Source organism: Helianthus annuus, chromosome 5, assembly GCF_002127325.2.
Source record: "Helianthus annuus cultivar XRQ/B chromosome 5, HanXRQr2.0-SUNRISE, whole genome shotgun sequence".
NCBI classification, from domain to species: Eukaryota; Viridiplantae; Streptophyta; class Magnoliopsida; order Asterales; family Asteraceae; genus Helianthus; species Helianthus annuus.
The window spans coordinates 54,227,176-54,254,041 of NC_035437.2; the positions used below are offsets into that span (position 1 = coordinate 54,227,176).

General features: G+C 42.3%; 1 protein-coding gene across 1 annotated transcript; it reads right to left on the reverse strand.

Annotated features, from left to right (window-relative positions):
• Positions 1 to 236: 236 nt before the first annotated feature.
• Positions 237 to 2,130, reverse strand: LOC110942914. The gene is made up of 3 exons (XM_022184677.1): positions 1,909 to 2,130; positions 1,012 to 1,175; positions 237 to 414 (listed from the first exon to the last, which is right to left on the reverse strand). The coding sequence occupies exons 1-3, from the start codon at positions 2,128 to 2,130 to the stop codon at positions 237 to 239; spliced, it is 564 nt and encodes a 187-aa protein (XP_022040369.1).
• Between the last annotated feature and the right edge of the window lie 24,736 nt (positions 2,131 to 26,866).

Genomic DNA, 26,866 nt, shown 5'->3' on the forward strand with positions numbered 1-26,866 from the left:
ACTTTTCTTTAGATTAGATACATGGAATGTATCATGAACGCCATTAAGTTCTGCTGGTAGCTCCAACTTGTATGCTACAGAACCAATCCTCTCCAGGATTCTGAACGGTCCGATAAATCGTGGGTTCAACTTACCACGCTTCCCAAAGGGTGCCACACCTTTCCAAGGTGAAACTTTCAACAAAACCATATCACTTCAAATTCCAAAGGTTTTCGTCTTTGGTCCGCATAGCTCATCTAACGATCACGAGCCGCCTTGATGCGCTCTCGGATCTGCATGATCTTATCAGTCGTCTCTTGGACCAGTTCGGGACCAACCAGCTGTCTATCGCCTGCATCTGCCCAGCATAACGGCGATCGACACTTGCGTCCGTAGAGAGCCTCGAACGGTGCAGCTTGAATGCTTGTATGGTAGCTGTTGTTATAGGAGAACCCAACCAAAGGTAGGTGAGTGTCCCAACTACCACCCATATCCATTACACAAGCACGTAGCATATCTTCAAGCGTCTAAATTGTTCTCTCACTTTGACCGTTCGTCTGTGGATGAAAGGCAGTACTCAGATTCAACTGAGAACCAAACGCTTCTTGGAAGGATTGCCAAATCCTTGACACAAATCTCTCATTTCTATTTGATATAATCGAGATAGGCACTCCATGACGTGCGACTATCTCCCATAGGTACAGCTCAACTAGCTTACCTGTGTTATCCTTTTCTCTGATCGGTAAAAAGTGCGCAGACTTTGTCAAATGGTCCACGATTACCCAAATCGTGTCATGACCTCTGGGTGTCTTGGGCAACTTCGTTATGAAATCCATTGAGATCTGCTCCGATTTCCACATGGGTATCTTGGGTTGCTACAAAAGACCTGAAGGCTTCTGATACTCAGCCTTCACTTTGGCACAAGTCAAACACTTCCCGACATAAGTAGCCACATCGCCCTTAAGTCTTGGCCACGAATAGTAATCCTTCAAATCTTGGTACATCTTGTCCGATCCTGGATGGATCGAGTACCTCGATTTATGAGCTTCATTGAAAATAACATCTCTAAGGCCACCAAAAAGCGGAACCCAAATTTGTTCCATAAAATACAAGGTTCCTTCCTTGTTGCGTACCAATCTTTTCTCCATCCCACTGAGACATTCAGCCTTTAAGTTCTCTTTCTTAAGAGCTTCTCTCTGTGTAGCACGAATTTGCAATGGGAGGTCTTTCTGAATGATCGATCATCTCTAAAGCTCTAACCCTTATGGGCTTGATCCTTTCTTTTCGACTTAAGGCATCTACCACCACATTCGCTTTTCCCGGATGATATTTGATTTCACAATCATAATCATTTAACAACTCAGCCCATCGTCGCTATCTCATGTTAATCTCTTTTTGATCGAATATGTGCTGAAGGCTCTTATGATCTGTAAAGATCGTACACCGGGTACCATAAAGGTAATGCCGCCAAATCTTCAAAGCAAACACCACTACGCCTAATTCCAAATCATGTGTGGTGTAATTCTTCTCATGAACCTTCAATTGGCGTGAAGCATAAGCGATAACCTTCTGTCGCTGCATCAGCACACAGCCTAATCCCTGACGCGAGGCGTCACAGTATACCACGAAGTCGTCGGTGCTTTCGCGTAGGGATAAAATAGGTGCATCGCAAAGCTTATTCTTCAGCAGCTGAAAGGCTTCTTCTTGTTTATCTCCCCATTCATACTTCTTATCCTTTTGAGTAAGGGAGGTCAGCGGTTGAGCGATTTTAGAAAAATCCTCAATAAATCTACGATAATACCCTGCTAAACCTAGAAACTGTCAGATTTCGGTTGGCATCTTCGGAGTTTCCCAATTCTTAATCGCCTCGATCTTAGTGTGATCCACATGGATTCCATCTTCGTTTACCACGTAACCGAGGAATTGTACCTCACGCAACCAAAACTCGCACTTTGAGAACTTAGCGTAAAGTTTCTCCTTCTTTTGCAACTCGAAAAAAGCTCTAAGGTGTTGCTCATGCTCTTCCTTCATCTGTGAGTAGATCAAAATATCATCGATAAATACAATCACGAATTTATCAAGATATGGTTTGCAAACTCGATTCATCAAGTCCATGAATACTCCTGGCGCTTTTGTCAACCTAAACGGCATCACTAGAAACTCATAATGTCCATAACGAGTTCTAAAGGTAGTCTTCGGTATACTCTCTTCTTGAATCCGCCGCTGGTGATAACCTGATCAAAGATCGATCTTGGAGTAGTAACTCGAACCCTGAAGTTGATCGAACAGATCATCAATCCCTGGCAAAGGATACAGATTCTTGATGGTTAACTTGTTCAGCTCTCTATAGTCAATGCACATACGGAAACTACCATCCTTCTTCTTGACAGATAGGACTGGAACTCCCCAAGGCGAGAAGCTTGGTCTAATGAATCCTTTGTCCAAAAGCACCTGAAGCTGCGTCGACAACTCTTGCATCTCAGAAGGCGCAAGTCAGTAGGGTGCCTTGGCTACAGACGCGGCGCCTGGAACCAAGTCAATACGGAACTCGACTTGTCGTTGGGGCAGTAATCCTGGCAAGTTTTCGGGGAAGACTTCAGGATATTCCCTCACTACAGGGATATCTTCGAGCTTCGGTTCTTCGGCTTCTTTATCAACAACGTGAGCCAAGAAGGCAACACATCCTTCCGCAAAAACTTTCGGGCCTTCAAACAACTTATAATCCGTAGAGGCGTATCATGCTTCTCCCCATGAATCACAGTCGTCTCTTCATTCACCATCGGGATGCAGATAATCTTCTCATGACATACGATCTCTGCTCGGCTACTTCCTAATTCGACTGGAAGAAGATCTATCGCAAACTCCCGCTCTCCAAGCTCTATCACACAGCCTCTAATCACTTCGTTTGCTTCTACTAGCTTCCCATTAGCTAGTTCTATCGAATATGGGATATCTAACTTACTGGCAACTAACCCAAGTATATGCTTAAACTCTAGAGATACGAAGCTATAGTCGGCACCAGTATCAAATAGCACAGATGCAAAATGTTGATTGATAGGGAACGTACCAGTGACTACGTTCTGATCCTGACGAGCTTCCCTAGCTCCAATGTTGAAGACTCTTCCCTGAGCTTGGTTGTTCTTTGGGCAATCCCGCTTGAAATGCCCTACATCACCACAACCAAAACAACCTTGGCCACGACCATTCCCACTTCCATTTCCGCCATGGTTGTTGTTTCCCCCGCGGTTTCCGTTACCAGATTGATTCCCAAAACCATCACGATTTCCATTTCCACCTAAGTTTCCATTTCCTCCTTGATTGCGATATCCAGTCTGATTCCCATTACTGTTGCGGTTTCCATTACCATTTCCACCAGATCCTCCATTCCTTCTTCCAACACCGTACCAGCACGCATCCCTAGCATGCCCTACCTTGCCACAGTTCTCACATTTCCCATACCTACATCGTCCTGTGTGATGATGCTGGCAAATATCACACTTGGGCAGAGTACCCATGTATCTTTTTCCTTTGTTCTCAGAATTTGCAGCACCAGTCCTAACCTCGGCTGGTGGGTTAGCATCTTTACGCTTGTTAGTACCACTGTTGTTTGCTTGGGTACCCTTCTTGAAATTTGATAACTTCCTTTTGTTCTCTCCAGACGACTCCACATAAGTCTCTTTCTTTTTCTGCTCAGTGATTGAAAACTTACCCAAACTGATCGCTTCTTCAGTCAATGCCACACTCAAGTCAATGGCTTCAGTAATCGTTGGAGGCTTGGATGTTGTCACCACGCTCAGAATTTGGGGTGCTAATCCCTAAATGAAACGTTCAACTCGCTTGAACTCTGGCTATACCATGTAGGGGATAACACGAGACAATTCATGGAATCTCTGCACGTACTCAGCTATCTTAGGACCATCCATTTTCAGATTCCAAAACTCGGTTTCCAACTTTTGAATCTCAGCCCTTGAACAGTACTTCTTACGCATCAGCTCTTTCAACTCGTCCCAAGTCATAGCATACGCTGCAGCCTCACCTAGAATCTGAACCTGAAGGTTCTACCATGACAGAGCTCCATCTAGGAATAGTCCAAAAATGTAAGTTACTTGATGCTCCGGCGCACACTTGCTCATCCGCAGCACAGAATCTGTCTTCTCAGCCCATCTTACAAACGCTACGGCACCTCCAGTACCGTCAAAGTTCAGAGGCTTGCAGTCAAGGAACTGCTTGTAAGTACAGCCTGTACAAGCAACATCATTCACAGAAAGCATTAACAAACACACATGGAATGTCCAAACGTATTGTAATGTGTCTTAGGTGACTTAAACATTACCGTGAGGTGGGTTATTTCCTGAGGTACCCTCGCTGTGTTCGGAGCATAGGGCCTCATGTTGTGTGATTGCCTGTGAAATTCGTTCTTGTAGTTCTGCCTCGGTTGTGGGCAACTGAGTGTTTCTTCGAGGAGGCATCTTCTAAAAGAAGATTGGTATGTATACATAATAGTGTTTCTCGTAACAAGTAAGCATGTAACATCACATTCATAGCACAAATATGTAAATCAACAACATATTTAATGAGAACATGACGATTGAGCTTTCGTTAATCATCGACCACAAATATTGTTACATGTTTTACAAGTGTATCATATCAGAAGAAACACAGGGTCACACTACCCTTGTTCAACAAGTCTATCCGTCTACAAAAGTCATACAATCAAAAGGTGGTCTCCAAAAGGCTTCACTAGCTCAGCCCAATAGTGGTGCTCTCATCAAAAGCAAAGAAACCTACATAAAACCAAAAACCAACTATGCTGATGGTGGTGGAGGAGGAGGTGGAGGAAAGAAAAGCAAGTTGCGCACATGCGTAAGCTCCTCCTCAAGCTCATAGACATGACGCAGCAGATAACTGATCTGCTGCTCGACAGTAAGAAATTGAGCATCGAACTACGGAAATGGAGTAAGAGGTGCAGGAGGATGTGAAAATGGAGACGATGATGAACGAGAGGGAACAAAAGCAGGCTGACAATGTGACAACCCCAACTCTTTAGGTTAGCGATGTCTTATCTTGTGATTTTAACTTTTAGTTATCCCTTTCTGGTGCGTTAAACTAGTATCACTCCGTTAAGCTTGAACTTAAACCTAAACGCGTGTTAACCATGTTAAGTACGAACCTTTGTTATATGTTAACTTTGTTAAATGTTATATGTTACATGTTTCTGTGTCTGGGCTGCCACTGCACACACCCCTCCCCCTTTAATTAGCTCAGCCCAATAGTAAACCTTTATTTATACGGAAATTATGATGTGTTGAGATTGCACAATATACATAATCCTGGTATCGGCCCAAATAGAACTCCTGAGCCCAACTGGTTCTTAATGTGTCTTGATTGTTCCTTGTGTGTGATGTATTTAACTTGGCCCATAGTCACAAAATAAGATTATACTGTGACAACTCGAGTTTCTAAGATTCCATTTTCGCATTTATTGCACGTTCATTGTTTGTTTAGTTGTTTACTTGCACAATTAGTTTGCGGTGAAACTGTAACGTTTTGATTCAGTTAAGTATATTGTATTTGAGCATGGTTACGTGTTAATTATGAAGATTTGTCAAATGTATGAACTTGGTGGTGAAACTGTGAATTATTTTGAGATGGTGTACATATGTAAAGAATGATACTTAGGGATGTATAGAGTAATTAGTGAAACTCTAATCATTTTAACCCTAATCATGCATTAATCATCACCCAAGAAATCCAAACACGTACTTACACTTCTCTGATCTTCTCTGGCAATCATCATCTCCTTCATTGGCACAAGTCTTCTGCATCAATCTTGATCTTTCAATCTATTTAGAATCAATTCAAGGTAATTGTTAATGATTGTTTGTTGTCACTGATTCTTGATTATGTGATTCATGTAAACCCTAGTTCCACATGTAATGATTATGTGTTATTGAATTCTGATTATTGTGAATTGATGTTGATTGTTGTGTAATCATTGCCTGATGTAAGATACAAGAATTGTAGAATGATTGATTGATAATTGGATTACTGCAATACAGATGCAATGAAATTAGAGTTTTGATCGTATGAATGTTAGAATGTAACTGTTGTTTTGATTCTGTGAATTTGCCTTGGAAATTACGTATGTTGATAGTCCGTGGATTAGGTCAGGGCTTTTTGAAATCACAAAGGTCAGAGTTTTGATTTGTGTGTTTGTCAGAGCTTTTGTTATTGAATGAAGTCAGAGTTTTGATTCGCATGATTGTCTGAGTTTTGGATTAATAAGATTGTCAGAGTTTTTCTTGTTGTTGCCTGAAGTCCAAGTTTTATCCTAGGGAAGAAAGTCCAAGTTTTATCCTAGGGAAGAAAGTCCAAGTTTTATCCTAGGGAAGAAAGTCCAAGTTTTATCATAGGGAAGAAAGTCCACATTTTATCCTAGGGAAGAAAGTCCAAGTTTTATCCTAGGGAAGAAAGTCCAAGTTTTATCCTAGGGAAGAATGGGAGTCAGGGTTTTAAAACCCTTGTCCGAATTTTATAGAAGTAAGGGAGGGGGGGGTCCGAATTTTAACCCTGGGACAAGGAGTCCGAGTTTTTAAGCCAGGAAACCCCCCCTTTGGTCCGATTTTTTAGGTAAGGAACCCCCTTGGTCCGAATTTGTTGCCCTGGAATGTTGTCTGACCTTCTGTTGTGCTGTATTGTCCAACCTTTGTGAATTAAACATGATGTTACCTGGATTGCATGCTAATAGTTCGAACTTTACAAGTGATGTGTGTTGTCAAAGCTTACTGTATGTCTGTATATGATTGCATGCTACTGAATGTTTCTGCATGATCCTATATGTGAGAACAATCCTTATCATGTCTTTCTGTACACAATAAACACACGAAACACAATTGCTTGAATATCAAAGACTTACAAACCCTAATTGAATATGTAACACTTACATCGAATCATGTGCAATGTATCCTAGGTCGTGTGTAACGGACTTAAACATTTAATTAACCCTAGAAACAATAACATACCGAGCAAACCAAGGTGAGTTCACACTCTTACTAAGGCATGGGATTCCCGGGGATAGGGAATGGGTTGAATGATGGAATTGAACAATTACGCGTACTTACACGGTTACTAGACTATCTACCATGGTCCTCGGGTTAAGCAGGACACTTACGTAAAACCTACATAAACAGGAATATGTTACTGTCTTCTCGAGTCAGGAAGGACACTTACGTAAAACCTACATAAACAATAACATGCTACTGTCTTCCGGAGTCAGGAAGGACACTTACGTAAAACCTACGTAAACCCCACGCGTACCACTGTCCTCGAGTACAGAAGGACACTTACGTAAAACCTACGTAAAGCTTGTACGTATCACTGTTCTCGGTTGTGAAGAACACTTATGGTTACGAATAGTCTAGTGGATATACAACATGGGAAGCCCCCACCAATAGAACGTACTATCGGCCCAGTAGAGCCACATGTTACAAACGAACTTAGTGTTACGCATTTACTTTCTGTGAACTCGCTCAACTAGTTGTGATCCTTCGTTACATGCCTTGCAGGTCGTTAGATACATGGAGCTTGCACAGGGAGGAGCTGGTCGTTGTGGGCTTGGATCATGATTGTTTCATTAAACACTTATGACATTTCACACTTTATTATGTTGGGTTTTACTTATACGCTTCCGCTAAACAGTGATAACATATTTATGTTTTGGAACACCTTTCATATGGATTGGTTTGGTTAAATTGCAATTACTTTTACTTTATACATTGTTCTATATGATTGGTGGCTTGATCCTGGTCAGTCACGCTCCCAAGCGGTGATACTCCGCAGGGGGATTTTGGGGGTGTGACAGATTGGTATCAGAGCCATTGGTTATAGAGAACTTGGTTTTAATATGGGAAAACGTTTTTATTAAAACCAGACTATAACCAGAACAGTGCTCTCAACGATCCACAACGACGCTTCGCTCCACGTGCAAGACTCAACATCCTAGGTAATAAGGTTTATGTTTATTGCCTACTTGCTAGAATTATATAGAACTTTGCTCGTGGTATGCTTAGATTACATTGCTCACTACTTGTTATTGCTTGAGAACACTTGTGTGCTCACACTCTTCTGTCATCGCACTATTCGCGAACCTTTCTCACTTATGTTGCCTTTGATGTGAAGATCAATGGCCGGACGTATCAACATGACACAAGCCCAGTTGACGGCTCTCATTAATGAACGAATTGTTGCGGCTCTTGCAGCCATACAAGCAGGAGGTATACCTTGCAGTCGTAACTAGGATCTTTAGATCCTACACTCCTAAACCAACTCTCGTGTTTAACCTTGTTCCATTCTTATACACAATAGGTCAACACGCTCAGTCACCTGTTTGCACCTTCAAAAATCTCAAGGATTGCCAACCTAGTACCTTCAGTGGAACTGAGGGAGTTGAAGGCCTCCTCTGCTGGTTCGAAGGGCTCAAAACTGACTTTGAGGTGCATGATTGTCCTGAGTCTCGTAGAGTAAAGTTTGCTACTAGAACACTCGAAGGTGCTGCATTAACCTGGTGGGAAGCACAAGTTCAAATGTTAGGACTGGCAGCTGCTAATGCCACTCCCTGGAACGAGTTCAAGGACCTAATTAAGGAAGAGTTTTGCAGTCGAGAAGACATCCACAAACTAGAGGTAGAGTTCCTCAACCTACAGATGGTGGGGTCTGAAATTGAAGTTTATACGAAGAGATCGAATGAATTAGCCACATTTTGTCCCACTATGGTAGACTCTCCCACCAAACGCATCGAACTGTATCTCAAGGGTCTGGTGCCCGAAATTCATAGTCATGTGACCGCAGCCAACCTTGGCACTATCGAGCAAGTCACTCGACTTGCTCATCGTCTCACAAACCAGGCTGTAGAACAAAACAAACTACCAAAACGTGTTAAAAATGATACTGCATGTGCTTCTAGTGACAACAAACGCAAGTGGGATGAAAACCTAAGCAAGGGATTAATTTTGGTCCAGCCTCTGGCGCAGCAGCAAAAGATAGATGACTACCAGAGCCACAGACAGCAGTTTTCTAGTAGTCGTGGGCAGAGTGGATATCGAGGTAATCATCCAAAGTGTAACAGATGCAATAGACACCACAGCGGTCAGTGCAACAAGGGTCGTTGCCAGCGGTGTCTCAAGATTGGTCATGAAGCTAAGGATTGTCGAAACTCACGTCCTGTAACTCAAGAACAGCAACGGCCGCCTCAATCTCCCCAGAATCAGCAGCAACAGCAGAGTTTTAAAGGATGTTTTCAGTGTGATGCTAAAGATCACTACAAGAGGCATTGCCCACAAATAACCCAGGACCAGACTCAGAACTACGACCATGGAAATAGGGACGACAATGGTGATAGCGTTGGGGGAAACAATGGAAACAATGACACTAAGGCCGCGTGTACGTGATTGGTCAGGGTGACGCAAGGAACGATCCTAACGTAATATTGAGTAAGTTTCTTATCGACGAATTTTATGTTACTGTCTTGTTTGATTCGGGCGTGGGTACCAATTATATGTCCTTGAAAGTTAGTCGAATATTAAAATGTGCACCAAGTTCCTTGAACACCAAACCTGTCGTAGTGTTAGCTTATGGTACAAGTCTAGAGGCCATTCATAGTTCAGGATTGTAATCTTATCCTCGCTGGTCAGACATTTCCTATCGACCTCATTCCTACAGTTCTGGACAGCACCTATAGCTCACGCACCGTATCGCTTAGCTCCATTAGAACTGGGAAAACTATCGACGCAACTACAAGAGCTCTTGGATAAGGGCTTCATTCGTCCAAGCTCTTCGCCTTGGGGAGCTCCAGTACTATTCGTGAAAAAGAAGGATGGCACTTTCAGGATGTGCATTGATTACCGTGAACTAAACAAGGTCACAGTGAAGAACCGTTGTCCTCTTCCTCGTATCGACGACTTATTCGACCAGTTGCAAGGGTCGAGTTACTACTCCAAGATTGATCTAAGGTCTGGTTAACATCAGCTGAGAGTCCGGGATGAGGACGTCGCTAAGACAGCATTCAGAACTCGCTACGGTCATTACGAGTTTCTAGTCATGCCATTTGGGCTTACGAACGCGCCTGCAGTTTTCATGGATCTTATGAACAGGGTGTGCAAACCCTATCTAGACAAGTTCGTCATCGTTATTATCGACGACATTCTGATCTACTCCAAGAGTCAGGAGGAACATGAGCAGCACTTACGTCTTATCTTGGAACTTCTTCGAAAGGAACAACTGTACGCCAAGTTTTCAAAATGCGACTTCTGGCTTCGCGAAGTCCACTACTTAGGCCATATGGTGAACAGGGATGGGATTCATGTTGATCCATCCAAGGTAGATTCGATCAGGAACTGGCCTGCACCGCGTACACCAACGGAAATACGCCAATTCTTGGGTTTGGCGGGGTACTACAGACGATTCATTAAAGACTTTTCAAAGATCGCACAGCCGCTTACCATGCTGACACAGAAAGGTGTTACATATCGTTGGGGTAATACACAAGAAACGGCTTTTCAGTACCTGAAGGATAGACTATGCAGCGCACCTATTCTCTCATTGCCAGAGGGCACGGATGATTTTGTGGTCTATTGTGACGCATCGATACAGGGGCTTGGTTGTGTATTGATGCAGCGGGATAAAGTTATTGCCTATGCTTCGCGGCAACCCAAGGTTCATGAACGGAACTACACGACGCACGATTTAGAGCTGGGAGCTGTTGTTTTTGCGCTCAAGATATGGTGACACTACCTGTACGGTACCAAGTGCACTATTTACACCGATCACAGGAGTCTCGAGCATATCTTCAAGCAGAAGGAATTGAACATGCGTCAACGACGATGGGTCGAGTTACTTAATGATTACGAATGCGCCATCAAGTACCATCCAGGCAAAGCCAATGTTGTGGCTGATGCTCTCAATCGAAAAGACACTCTACCTAGGCGTGTACGAGCCTTGCAGCTTACTATTCAGTTTGATCTTCCTGCACGGATACGAGATGCTCAGGTGGAAGCATTGAAAACGGAAAACGTAAAGGCTGAAGATTTACGTGGCTCGAGGCAACGATTAGAACAAAAGGAAGACGGCGCCTACAATGTAACAGGACGTATTTGGGTCCCACTACATGGCGGTTTACGGGAACTTGTGATGGATGAAGCTCATAAGTCTCGCTACTTGGTACATCCAGGTTCGGATAAAATGTATCACGACATCAGAACTACATACTGGTGGCCTAGCATGAAGGCCCACATTGCAACTTACGTCGGCAAATGTTTGACTTGTGCGAGAGTCAAGACAGAGTACAAGAAACCAGCAGGCCTACTCCAACAACCAAAGATACCTCAGTGGAAATGGGAGGAAATTTCCATGGATTTCGTTACTAGCCTACCTAGATCCCAGCGTGGGAACGATACTATTTGGGTGATCGTGGATCGACTCACCAAGTCTGCTCATTTCTTGGCAATCAAAGAAACAGACAAGTTTTCCACATTAGCAGACATCTACTTGAAAGAAGTGGTCTCGAGGCACGGGGTGCCCACCTCTATCATTTCGGATCGCGATGCACGATTCACGTCAGAATTATGGCAAGCAATGCACAAGGCTTTTGGCTCTCGATTAGACATGAGCACAGCATATCACCCTCAGACGGATGGGCAGTCTGAGCGCACGATTCAAACCTTAGAAGACATGCTTCGGGCATGTGTTATCGATTTTGGCAACAGCTGGGAAAAGCACCTCCATTTAGTGGAGTTTTCATACAATAACAGTTATCACACCAGCATACAAGCCGCTCCATTCGAGGCATTGTACGGACGTAAATGCCGGTCACCTCTCTGTTGGGCAGAGGTGGGGGATAGTCAAATCACGGGTCCAGAACTTATAGTGGACGCCACGGAAAAGATTGCACAAATACGACAACGCATGGCGGCAGCTCGTGATCGCCAGAAAAGCTACGCTGATAAACGCAGAAAACCACTCGAGTTCCAAGTTGGGGATCGAGTGCTACTCAAAGTCTCACCCTGGAAGGGTGTGGTTCGTTTTGGTAAACGAGGCAAGCTCAATCCGCGGTACGTTGGATCGTTCGAAATCACTGAAAGAATAGGCAAAGTGGCCTACAGACTAAACCTACCATCTGAACTCGGTGCAGTTCATAACGTTTTCCACGTGTCGAATCTGAAGAAGTGTCTGTCAGATGAGACCCTCATAGTTCCTTTGAAGGAACTCACTATCGACGAACAGTTGCATTTCGTCGAGGAACCAGTTGAAATCACGGACCGGGATGTTAAGGTCCTCAAGAACACTAGAATACCTCTTGTATGAGTTCGTTGGAACCCCCGTCGTGGCCCAGAGTATACATGGGAATGTGAAGATCAAATGAAACTCAAGTATCCCCAGTCATTCGAAAACCGTGCAACCACTACTGAGGCTGAAGCTACTACTGCAGAATTTCGGGACGAAATTCCAAATCAACGGGGGGATGATGTGACACCCCAGGAAAACCAGTAAACAATACAACTTACCTAGCTTCCTCAGTAACCGTATGCTAAATTTCGGGACGAAATTTCTTTCAAGTTGGGGATAATGTGACAACTCGAGTTTCTAAGATTCCATTTTCGCATTTATTGCACGTTCATTGTTTGTTTAGTTGTTTACTTGCACAATTAGTTTGCGGTGAAACTGTAACGTTTTGATTCAGTTAAGTATATTGTATTTGAGCATGGTTATGTGTTAATTATGAAGATTTGTCAAATGTTTGAACTTGGTGGTGAAACTGTGAATTATTTTGAGATGGTGTACATATGTAAAGAATGATACTTAGGGATGTATAGAGTAATTAGTGAAACTCTAATCATTTTAACCCTAATCATTCACTAATCATCACCCAAGAAATCCAAACACGTACTTGCACTTCTCTGATCTTCTCTGGCAATCATCATCTCCATCATTGGCACAAGTCTTCTGCATCAATCTTGATTTTTCAATCTATTTAGAATCAATTCAAGGTAATTGTTAATGATTGTTTGTTGTCACTGATTCTTGATTATGTGATTCATGTAAACCCTAGTTCCACATGTAATGATTATGTGTTATTGAATTCTGATTATTGTGAATTGATGTTGATTGTTGTGTAATCATTGCCAGATGTAAGATACAAGAATTGTAGAATGATTGATTTATAATTGGATTACTGCAATACAGATGCAATGAAATTAGGGTTTTGATAGTATGAATGTTAGAATGTAACTGTTGTTTTGATTCTGTGAATTTGCCTTGGAAATTACGTATGTTGATAGTCCGTGGATTAGGTCAGGGGTTTGTGAAGTCACAAAGGTCAGAGTTTTGATTTGTTTGTTTGTCAGAGCTTTTGTTATTGAATGAAGTCAGAGTTTTGATTCGCATGATTGTCTGAGTTTTGGATTAATAAGATTGTCAGAGTTTTTCTTGTTGTTGCATGAAGTCCAAGTTTTATCCTAGGGAAGAAAGTCCAAGTTTTATCCTAGGGAAGAAAGTCCAAGTTTTATCCTAGGGAAGAAAGTCCAAGTTTTATCCTAGGGAAGAAAGTCCAAGTTTTATCCTAGGGAAGAAAGTCCAAGTTTTATCCTAGGGAAGAATGGGAGTCAGGGTTTTAAAACCATTGTCCGAATTTTATACAAGTAAGGGAGGGAGGGTCCGAATTTTAACCCTGGGACAAGGAGTCTGAGTTTTTAAGCCAGGAAACCCCCCTTTGGTCCGAGTTTTTAGGTAAGGAACCCCCTTGGTCCGAATTTGTTGCCCTGGAATGTTGTCTGACCTTCTGTTTTGCTGTATTGTCCAACCTTTGTGAATTAAACATGATGTTACCTGGATTGCATGCTAGTAGTCCGAACTTTACAAGTGATGTGTGTGTGTCAAAGCTTATTGTATGTCTGTATATGATTGCATGCTACTGAATGTTACTGCATGATCCTATATGTGAGAACAATCCTTATCATGTCTTTCTGTACACAATAAACACACGGAACACAATTGCTTGAATATCAAAGACTTACAAACCCTAATTGAATATGTAACACTTACATCGAATCATGTGCAATGTATCCTAGGTCGTGTGTAACGGACTTAGACATTTAATTAACCCTAAAAGCAATAACATACCGAGCAAACCAAGGTGAGTTCACACTCTTACTAAGGCATGGGATTCCCGGGGATAGGGAATGGGTTGAATGATGGAATTGAACAATTATGCGTACTTACACGGTTACTAGACTATCTACCATGGTCCACGGGTTAAGCAGGACACTTACGTAAAACCTACGTAAACAGGAATATGCTACTATCTTCCGGAGTCAGGAAGGACACTTACGTAAAACCTACGTAAACAATAACATGCTACTGTCTTCCGGAGTCAGGAAGGACACTTACGGAAAACCTACGTAAACCCCACGCGTACCACTGTCCTCGGGTACAGAAGGACACTTACGTAAAACCTACGTAAAGCTTGTACGTATCACTGTTCTCGGTTGTGAAGAACACTTATGGTTACAAATAGTCTAGTGGATATACAACATGGGAAGCCCCCACCAATAGAACGTACTATCGGCCCAGTAGAGCCACATGTTACAAACGAACTTACTGTTACGCATTTACTTTCTGTGAACTCGCTCAACTAGTTGTTGATCCTCCGTTACATGCCTTGCAGGTCGTTAGATACATGGAGCTTGCACAGGGAGGAGCTGGTCGTTGTGGGCTTGGATCGTGATTGTTTCATTAAACACTTATGACATTTCACACTTTATTATGTTGGGTTTTACTTATACGCTTCCGCTAAACAGTGATAACATATTTATGTTTTGGAACACCTTTCATATGGATTGGTTTGGTTAAATTGCAATTACTTTTACTTTATACATTGTTCTATATGATTGGTGGCTTGATCCTGGTCAGTCACGCTCCCAAGCGGTGATACTCTGCCGGGGGATTTTGGGGGTGTGACATATACGAATCACAAAATAAGTGATTATAGGCCCATTGGTCACAAAATAAGTACAAGTAGCCGAAGTGAACCGGTAATCGGCCCACTTGTCACGAAATAAGATTATAGGTAGGATCGGCCCACTTGCTTGCTTAGGTGTTTGGCATTATGACTTGTACGTAAATTATGTGTTAATATATGAATCAGATTGTCAAACCCTAAACACCCTCACCCCTCCTAAATCGCAACGACAGTAAACCCCCCTCCTTCGACGGCAAACCTCCATAACTCGCAACCCTTCCCCTCGCAGCTTGGCCCTCCCTCGCACACGATCTCTTACGGTTAGTAACCATCCTCATAATCGAGTTTCTCCGTGTTGTGATTTTTTTTTGTGTTGCTATTTGTATTTAATTTATGACTGACATGAATAACTGATGAAGCTATGTTAAATCATTGTGATGATTGATATGAATGACTGATGAAGCTATGTTAGATCATTATGGCAAAAATGAGAACATGCTTGGATATTATCGATGACATAGGGTTCATGTGCAATATATGCATGTGAATGTGTGTATAGACTTGAAGATATAATATTTGGTGTGCATGGGAATCAATGGCCAATGTTGTCGGCCATTTATTTGAAGTGGTCCAATCAAATAAAAGGTCCAATCAATTAGAGGGATCATGAGGCATCTAATTAATGTTGTAAGAATGTTTGATGGTTGTTTGCCAGGATTATAAGCGATATATGAATTGATAATAGTTACTGTTGAGGTTAGGATGATAACTGATTAAGTGAATCAAGCATGTAGGGAGTTATCTTGCAATGTGAATGTGTGTCTGAATTGATACTTGCTACAACATGTGTGATGGTACGAACCATACTTGTTATGACATACGTAATACTATATGTTTGGTTGTTTTCAACTATGTGCAATACGTGTGATTAGGTACGTGAATTGTGAATTCGCGAAACTGACTATCTCTGGTGACCACGACAGGATTTGATTGATCAACTGTTTAACGAGTAATTAATCATACCGAGCAAACCAAGGTGAGTTCACACTCTTTCCATGGCATGGGATTCCCAAGGGTTGGGAATGGGTAAATGAACTAAACGGTAATTACGACCATCCTCCGTGGGTAGGATGCCAAGTATACACTCTAGACCAAACCTCTATCATGAAGTCCCTCATTTATATCGACTTAATCGCCGAGGCCTATGGCGAGCGGGTCATTAGTTAATAGCGCTATTAGGTTTAACAAACCTCACACCGTGTTGTTCGAACGGTCGTGTACTAATGGACAATGGGCAAAGGGTCAATGCTGATAGACATTGACTTAGGGCACCTCTTACATTTTCGTTGCAGTCGATACACACGGTCTAGTAACACATGGGAAGCCCCCACTAATCTTCGCACACATGTTTGGGAGACCGCGATACGAATTAATACGATACATGGTTTACAAAACGAGCATATGATTTATGAAACGAATACTATAACTAAACAACCAACTGTGAAGTCGCTCAACTTTGTTGTTGACTAGTTGTTACATGCCTTGCAGGCTTTTAGGTGCTTGTCATTGGAACTTGCTGTCTGGGAAGCTGGAGTGGTCATGGATCGAGTTACATGAATACGCAACACAAGACTAAGAGCTTTTATATGTGGTTTATAAACACTAGTCGAATTAAATATGCTTCTGCTGTAAACTGTGAATTATTGTAATGTTGTTAATAGAGGAAAGTTTTATTTAAACATGCTCATGAGTTCAATGTGATTGGTGGCTAAGATCCTGGTCAGTCACGCCTCCAAGCGGTGGTATTCCACATTTGGATTTTGGGGGTGTGACAGATTGGTATCAGAGCCATTGGTTATAGTGAACTTGGTTTTAAAAAGGGGAAAAACGTTTTTGTAAAACCAGACTATAACCAAACAGTTCTGAAGACGTGAATACGACCATGACACTCAGCTCCAGATTGCAAGGTTCGTCTCTCTTATACTCATCGTACTGCATAACTAGTGAACACCTACATATGATATTGCATGTGATTGCATGTTAAGCACAACAGTATGAATTCATGTACACTTGCACGTGTTATGTGACTGATAGGGTGGTGTTTCCCTAAACCTTCATGACTTACGCTTCGTGATACTCTTTGTTGCTACTCGAGTTCGAGGAACCATTTGACATGAGTTAAGAGGAGCTGAGATGAGCATGCAAATCACAATATTATTGTGGGTGCACACATAATAATACTGTGGGGTGCATGTCAATCCCAGTGAGACTTAACAAGTGGAAAAGGGGTTCCGTCCTGTTACTTGATCAATGTGAAACATAACAAAACTATAGGGGTCATAGCAGTAATTGTCTCCTACTAAAACTCAAACATGAACTTTTCATTTATACTTGGATCCTTTTGAAACTCGATGCTCTCGAGTGTTACCTGAACACCCATTTGAACTCAGCGAACCGTGTAGAATGTTAGGTGCTTATACGAACGTCCATGTGTTGGATGTCGGAGCGTCGAACGATTGATCAATATCTTTCTCACCTTTCTTCGTTTGCTGGAACTTAACGTACTGACGCCTCAGATTCTGAAGTACGATCACTTCTGCAACACTCCCGCAACAGACTGTGTATTATTCGAACCACTTGCAACATCGATGGACAGGAGGATGAGCGTAGCACTTTGCCGACCTCAGTACTTTGGCGACCCTGATTACCGGCAACGAGCACCAGCGAATTGGCTTCAATCGAATCCTTAACCCTTGTCAGCGACCCAAGGGAGCCAACTCCTACGAATCAATCGAGGCGTAAGCAATGATAATTGACCTTAGTATGGTATGCGTAACTTCCTGCACAGTGAGTAGCGCTTTAGGACGTGGCTCAGGATGTGAAAAGATGGATTATGATGGTGAAGAATCGTAGGGCTTTGTTTCGAGCAACGGCATTGGGGACAACAGTCACAACGACGACAAGGTGCTCGCAACCCTAGCTTTCAGTAAGGAAATAAGGATGCCTACAACATGGATTGGCTGTAGTTAAGTCAAGAGGTCAACGGTCAAAGGAACGACACCAGTACTTGGAAACCTGATGATGAAATTAGCAACACCAGAAATGGTGCTCTTGGGAGGGCATTTAGAATTGGCGTGAGCGACGTCAGGACTTTAACGACATGGTAGCTGGTATGAGTAGCAACCCACTTTGTCTCCGCTCCATTTGACCTTGATGTTCCTAGGAATTCGAATCTGTTGGGGAATCGGCTGATGACTAGACAATGAAAACTTCATATGATCGTTGGGATGCAAACACAACCTTGTGGGACAAGTGTTCGACCTCGACCTTTCTCCTGTTATTCTTGATAGATGTACCCCGTGAGGAGACAATTCTACGTATCCCTCTCCTTTGTGGAGGATTGTTATCCGTTCCAACGCGTCAGGGTGGCGCAATAGTTAGAGTATGTCAGCATTCATAACCAGGAGTGTCCACGGAGGAATGACCCCACTATGTGACAACTGTTTTAGACGTAAGGATAGGAAAAAGAGGATCGAGGATTCACCAGCTATTCGTGATTACCCTCCATGTGCTGCTAGAGGAACTTCCAGGATCATCTCTACAACTATTAGGAAGGAACTCAGTTTGACCTCGCGCCGGAGGCAGTTCTAACTACTCGTACTCCTTACCGTTTTGCACCAGGAAGGTTGCAGGAGCTGTTTAACCGACTGCAGGGACTGTCGGACAGGAGTTTTCGCCTTAAGGAGCCCTCGCTATACCCATGGAGGGAAGCCTTTTTCGTATTTGTACTGATTATCGAGAACTCAACAATGTGACAGTCAAGAACAGTTTGCCTCGACCGCGTATTGAAAACCTGTCGACTAGTTGCGAGGAACAAGCTTCCATTCAAGAATTGGCTAGTGAACGAACTATCGTCAGATGGTAGTCCAAGGGGAGAATGCTCTTAGAACAGCATGTCGAATGTAATGCAGTTGTTTCAACGTTATGCACCATGATCATCAAGTTGACCAACACACCAGCAGCTTCAGGGATCACATGAATCGACCTCATTTATTGACAACATTCGGAATCCTGACCAGGAGAATGGAACGCCATGGGTGGCATTTGCATCTTAGAACTCCCGAGAGAGGGGCCACGCCGCTTAAAGTCTTGTTAAATGTAACTTATGGGTTCGAGAGGTACCTTTTGGATATGTAACCAACGAAGTAGAGATACGCGTGGATCGTACTAGAATCCATCTTGTTAGAAACTAATTGACGCCAAAGATTCCTTCGGGGGTACAACAATTTCTTGGTCTCGCTTGATTAGAAACTGAAGCATTCAATGACATCGCTGGATGGAATTTCCTGGATGAATACGACTGCGAAACCTGAACGAGCACGAGCTCTGCAGCTCGCTCTCGACTCTAACCTACCGGATCAGACTCGCTCTGTTCAAACTGGAGAACTGAAGGAAGAGGAATTTTCAAGTTGAACCCATGCGGGGCATGGAGAAGCAACCTCTGTTCAAACCGGGTTTTGATGGAAGGCATTAGGATTTATAAACCTTGTACTGGTAATCGGACCTGAAGGCTCATCTAGTTAAGTAAGTGAATGATGGATCGACTTGTGGAAAGTCAAGGTGTAGCACCAGCAACCAGCAACACTCTCTTGGAAATAAAAACAGACTGCCATGGATTTGGTCGATAGTCTACTTACAACTCGAAACGGAAACAACATCACTGGGATACTCATTGATTGTCTTGCGCAACCAGCACACTTTCTAACCATTAAAGAAACGGATAAGTTTCTATACTTGCAGTCATCTATCTGAAGGAAGCGGTTGCTAGGCACGGAGTGCCAACCTTCATTACCTCTAATCGCAACCCGCGATTTGCATCTGATTTGTGGCAAGCGGTGCACAAATCCTTTGGCTCGCGTTTAGACATGAGCACAGTATATCATCCACAGACGGATGGGCAGATTGAACGCACCATCCAAACTCTTGAAGACATGCTTCGAGCACGTGAAATCGACTTTGGCAACGGTTGGAGAAGACACCTCCCTTTTAGTGGAGCTTTCGAATAACAACAGTTACCGCACCAGCATTCAGGCTACTTCATTCGAGGCATTGTACGGGCAAAGGTGCCAATCATCTCCTTGTTGGGTAAAAGTCAGAAACGGCCAAATCACCGGCCCAAAACTCGTTATACACACAGTAGAGGAGATTGCTCAGATACGACAACGAATGACGGCAATTCGTGACCACCAGTAAAGCTACGCTGTTAAGCGCAAGAAACCACTCGAGTTCCAAGTTGGGGATCGAGTACTATCTAAAGTCTCACCTTGGGAAGGTGTACTTCGTTTTGGTATACGAGACGAAACTTAAACCGCGATATGTTAAACCATTCGAAACCATAGAGAGATTTGGTATGGTGGCCTACAGATTGAATCTACCCGAAGAACTCAGTGGAGTTCACAACACATTCCGTGGGTCGAATCTGAAGAAGTGTCTGTCAGATGAAACCCACACAGTTCCTTTCAAGGAGCTCACTACCGACGATCAGCTGCGACTCGTCGAGGAACCAGTAGAAAACACTGACCGAGACGTCAAGATTCTCAAACGTACCAGGATACCTATTGTTCGAGTTCGTCAGAACTCCCGTCGTGACCCAGAGGTTACCTGGGAACGAGAAAACCAAATGAAACTCACATATCCCCATTGTTCGAGAACAATGAAACCACTACTGAGGTTGAAGCTACTGCGGAATTTCGGGATGAAATTCCAAACCAACGGGGGGATGATGTGATACCCCAGGAAAAAAAACAGGAAACAACGCAACACAACTAGCTTCCTCAGTAACTACGTGCTAAATTTCGGGACGAAATTTGTTTCAACTTGGGGATGATGTGACAACCCGAACTCTTTAGGTTAGCGACGTCTTATCTTGTGATTTTAACTTTTAGCTATCCCTTTCTGGTGCGTTAAACTAGTATCACTCCGTTAAGCTTGAACTTAAACCTAAACGCGTGTTAACCATGTTAAGTGCGAACCTTTGTTATATGTTAACTTTGTTAAATGTTATATGTTACATGTTTCTGTGTCTGGGCCACCACTACACACACCCCACCCCCTTTAATTAGCTCGGCCCAATAGTAAACCTTTATGTATACGGAAATTATGATGTGTTGAGATTGCACAATATACACAATCCTGGTATCGGTCCAAATAGAACTCTCGGGCCAAATAAAACTCCTGAGCCCAACTGGTTCTTAATGTGTCTTGATTGTTCCCAGGGCCAGCCCAAGGGTAAGCCAAATGAGGCTTGGGCCTTGGGCCACCAAAACTATAGGGCCTCTATAATTTGATGAAACCACAGTCCATTTATAAAAGATTTATAGTGTGGATTATCAACAGATTGATGGTTGGTAGTGTAGTGGTTTTGTGTATGTATGGATGTTGGTGAGACCTGGGTTCGAATCCCTGGTTCACCATTTTTTTCCTTGTTTTAAATTTTAACAGAATCTTTCAAGTAATTACACTTGGGCCCTTCAAGTTTAACTTTCAATCACATACATTTTTTTGGGAAAAAGGCCACAAGATTTTACTTCGCCTTAGGCCACCAAAATGGTTGAGCCGGCCCTGATTGTTCCTTGTGTGTGATGTATTTAACTTGGCCCATAGTCACAAAATAAGATTATACGAATCACAAAAAGAGTGATTATAGGCCCACTGGTCACAAAATAAGTACAGGTAGCCGAAGTGAACTGGTAATCGGCCCACTTGTCACGAAATAAGATTATAGGTAGGATCGGCCCACTTGCTTGCTTAGGTGTTTGGAATTATGACTTGTACGTAAATTATGTGTTAATATATGAATCAGATTGTCAAACCCTAAACACCCTCACCCCTCCCTAAATCGTGACGACAGTAAACCCCCCTCCTTCGACGGCAAACCTCCATAACTCGCAGCCCTTCCCCTCGCAGCTTGGCCCTCCCTCGCACACGATCTCTTACGGTTAGTAACCATCCTCATAATCGAGTTTCTCCGTGTTGTGATTTTTTTTTGTGTTGCTATTTGTATTTAATTTATGACTGACATGAATAACTGATGAAGCTATGTTAAATCATTGTGATGATTGATATGAATGACTGATGAAGCTATGTTAGATCCTTGTGGGAAGAATGAGAACATGCTTGGATATTATCGATGACATAGGGTGCATGTGCAATATATGCATGTGAATGTGTGTATAGACTTGAAGATATAATATTTGGTGTGCATGGGAATCAATGGCCAATGTTGCCGGCCATTTATTTGAAGTGGTCCAATCAAATAAAAGGTCCAATCAATTAGAGGGATCATGAGGCATCTAATTAATGTTGTAAGAATGTTTGATGGTTGTTTGCCAGGGTTATGAGCGATATATGAATTGATAATAGTCACTGTTGAGGTTAGGATGATAAATGATTTATTAAAGGTACGGATTACATGATATAATTTCTGGATTAACGTATGGAAAATTGTTAGAATGTAATGTTTATTATGTGATGAAGAACCGATTTACCATTGTTGATTTATTAAAGTTATATGATAGGAAGTTACCGTTAATGATAATAAGATACATGGGCTGCATGTTAATATGATTGCACATTATTTAGTTGGGATAAACAAAAGGGTATTGGGCCTCGTAGGTCATTTGGGTTGCGCAAAAAAAGAGGGAAAACCATAAGTTTATTGTTTTGGGCGGCACCTTTTCTCTGATGAATGTTGGGCCGCACATCAGTTACAACAAATGGGTAGGTTAGGAACTAGGGGGGTTGTATTTAAACAAACAATTTCTTATAAAACAAATTCTTGGGCTATCAATGGTATGGGCCGAGGGTTAACAGTGGGCCGTGAGCCCGGTTTAGTTGTATGGGCCGCGGGTTGGCTTTGTTTGGGCCAGGGGTCGTGTTTGCGTGTGAATATCAATTCTGTTGTAAACTAATTAAGTGAATCAAGCATATAGGGAGTTATCTTGCAATGTGAATGTGTGTCGAAATTGATATTATCTTGCAATGTGAATGTGTGTCGGAATTGATACTTGCTACAACAGGTGTGATGGTACGAACCATACTTGTTATGACATACGTAATACTATATGTTTGGTTGTTTTCAACTATGTGCAATACGTGTGATTAGGTACGTGAATTGTGAATTCACGAAACTGACTATCTCTGGTAACCATGATAGGATTTGATTGATCAACTGTTTAACGAGTAATTAATCATACCGAGCAAACCAAGGTGAGTTCACACTCTTTCCAAGGCATGGGATTCCCAAGGGTTGGGAATGGGTAAAGAACTAAATGGTAATTACGACCATCCTCCGTGGGTAGGATGCCAAGTATACACACTGGACCAAACCTCTATCATGAAGTCCCTCATTTATATCGACTTAATCGCCGAGGCCTATGGCGAGCGGGTCATTAGTTAATAGCGCTATTAGGTTTAACAAACCTCACACCGTGTCGTTCGAATGGGCGTATACTAATGGACTATGGGCAAAGGGTCAATGCTGATAGACATTGACTTAGGGCACCTCTTACATTTTTGTAGCAGTCGATACACACGGTCTAGTAACACATGGGAAGCCCCCACTAATCTTCGCACACATGTCTGGGAGACCGCGATACGAATTAATACGATACATGGTTTACAAAACGAGCATATGATTTATGAAACGAATACTATAACTAAACAACCAATTGTGAACTCGCTCAACTTTGTTGTTGACTCATTGTTACATGCCTTGCAGGCCTTTAGGTGCTTGTCATTGGAACTTGCTGTCTGGGAAGCTGGAGTGGTCATGGATCGAGTTACATGAATACGCAACACAAGACTAAGAGCTTTTATATGTGGTTTATAAACACTTGTCGAATTAAATATGCTTCCGCTGTAAATTGTGAATTATTGTAATGTTGTTAATAAAGGAAAGTTTTATTTAAACATACTCATGAGTTCAATGTGATTGGTGGCTAAGATCCTGGTCAGTCACGCCACCAAGCGGTGGTATTCCGCATGTGGATTTTGGGGGTTGACAGACAAGGACATGGTAAAGGACGTGGTGTCATCTCAAGCTCCAAAATCCTACGACTCATAATCTCAAACTGGAGCTGAAGTGATAAGAGTAACTCATCCCAGGTATAACCAACAAAATGTGAGGGATGGTAGGGATCCAAAATCGGCATAGTGTGTGGTGGGAACCATCTGAGTGGCTCATCAAGTGGCGAAGAAGTAAAAGGAGCAAAACGTGCAGACTGGGGAATGTGTGGATAAGCTGCTGAAACATGAGGATCATGACTAGGCTGCTGGCCTGAAGTTCCCTCCCCTGGACGGGGTGCGAGTATGTCCTGCAAGAAAACAATAGGTAAATCAACATGATGAATATCAGACTCCACTGGGTGAAAAGGAGCAACATCAGCGGGTGTGGGTGCAGGTGGAGGAATGAATGGCTCAATAACAGGAGGGTCAATGGGTGCAGGAACTGGATCATGTATGAGGGTTGCAATGTCTGGTATGCCAAAAGGAATAGGGTCATGATCAGGTAAAGGCTCAGGATCAGCAGGTGCAACATCGGGTTGATCATCAGGAACAAAATCTAGCTCAAGATCAAGCTCAAGGTCGTGTGGAGGTGACGGTGCAGCTGACATGGCCGTATCATCATCAGAATCAGTAGCATAGCGTCGTAATCCAACTGCCTGCAAGGCAGAAGACGTCACAGACTCAAAGGAATCTGAGACAGAATGCAGACTAGAGTTAGAGGAAATCTCAATAACAGGGATCTTAGGGAGTGGACTAGCAACATCGTCCTCATCTAGCTCTCCATCACCATAGGCATCATCGGGAGGACCATCAACAAACAGATCAAAATCATCATCAAACAGATCATCAAAATGCCAATCCTCAAGAGGGATGACCACAAAAGGAACAGGAGCGAGGATCGGTGCCACAATATGCTCACCATCGGGATGCCCGATGAGATGATCATGGACTGGAATGGGAATAACAAAAGGCTCCTCGTCTAGAATACCATCAGCAAACGGTAAGTCATCTCCAAAATCAGGCAACGAAAACGGCTGAAAGTCGTCATCTAATAGCATATATGGGTCGCTCTCAGTATCAGAGGTAAAGATCTCTGGCTCTGGTGCGATCTCGTCATCGGACACAATAACCATAGGGTCATCAGTATTGGATAATCCGCTCTCGGATGAAGACATAGTGTCTGTAACAGAACAATCATAACATATGCACATATGTTATTCACTATCATTTAATTATGCAATCAAAGACAATGTATCACTAAATCATGTATCCTCACAAATCCTTTCTATCCTTCTTAGCCTCCCAGACTAAACCACCTAACCACTTAGTCTCCCCGACTAAACCACAAATGCAACCCTACTATCGTGTTTCGTGTCTGTTTGTAAAAATGTTTGTTTCCCTGGATCTGGGTGTTTCGTGTATGCAATGAAAACATGTTGTAAAAATGTTTTCGTGAGAGCCCTAAGGATTGTAGTTTAGACTCGAGAAGGAATCCTAGTTCGCTACAATCGAAGCTCTGATACCAAACTGTCACAACCTGATTTTTGCGAAAGCGTGATTATGTGTGACTTGCTTAATATCATTGCATTCAACCATAACAAACATCTATATGATAAAGCTAAAGATAATTATCCATTAAATAAGTTTAAAATGTCACAAATAACATTGTTTTGGAATCCATCACAGACCTTGAATCCATATTACAAACCATGCAAATAGTTTTAGAGTTCCATAAGGACTCAACAAAAGACATTAATGAAAACCAAGTTTTGAACTATGCGTCTTATCTAGGATAAGATGCACAATCCAAACCCTTAAACTACGGATGACATCTTTTATTCTCAACATAACTTGAAACTTCCAAACGCCTGCCAGATCCACATCTAATTCCTTGAAATACATGTAGTTTGAAAACATCAACAAAAGTTGAGCGAGTTCATGTGTTTTGTGTGTGAGCTCGAATAAACTTTGTAATCATCATAAGTATGTATTTATAAAACCCTTGTATGAAAGCAACAAGGAACAGATCGATTAATGATTTGCAAGGTCATTAATATGTGTGCAACGGTGTAGGAAGGCTCAATCCTTTGCGTATTTCGTACCGGGGCTCCCGGCTGGAATGACATAGTCACCACATGCGGTCAACTCGCGGACCCATGGTTGGGGCTCGCAACACCCAAATAGATCTATCACTCATACCCCTCGGTACTTAACAAGGTTTAATGGTCTCAAGATAACGCCTACCCATTCACATGATCTAACAGTATTTTTCTTAGCTAACCATACCATTTGTAATCATTGTATCATTTGTAACATGTATTTCACCCCCGAAGTTATAAAACCGAAAACAGTTAAAAGAAAAGGGGGACATGAACTCACAGTCTTGTGTTATTCGTAATCACAGTAACTCAAAGCTCCTTCGGTTGTACACAACTACCTACACGTACTAAGGTCTATTAGACGAGTGGTTTGTGCCTTGACTTAGTATTATTTAGTGTCTTTGAGTTACGTTTCTTTGCGTCTTCCATATTATTCCAAATTATATAACTATTTGTTAAAATAATAAATATTTTAACTTAAATTATATTTATTAAATTTTGGAATAATTGTTAGAATAATATTTGAACTTGTTACTTTTCATGTGTTCCTACATGTATATCCTTCCCAAGGATGGGTGTATTCGTATTCGTATTCATATACTTGTATATTTTTGCCATGTATTGGTGTCGTATTCCGGTGTGTATTTATACGTACGAAAATACGTATTTCTTGTAATTATTAAGTATATCTTATGCTTAATTTTATAAATTT

Bases quoted from the DNA above. Each gene is read 5' to 3' on its own strand.
- LOC110942914 (XM_022184677.1), bottom strand. From the start codon at position 2,130: ATGCCGTTTAGGTTGACAAAAGCGCCAGGAGTATTCATGGACTTGATG. The intron at 1,176-1,908 runs GTACAATTCCTC...CGTGCTACACAG, and splicing joins GCGAGTTTTGGTTGCGTGAG to AGAGAAGCTCTTAAGAAAGA. The intron at 415-1,011 runs GTACTCGATCCA...CTATAACAACAG, and splicing joins AATGAAGCTCATAAATCGAG to CTACCATACAAGCATTCAAG.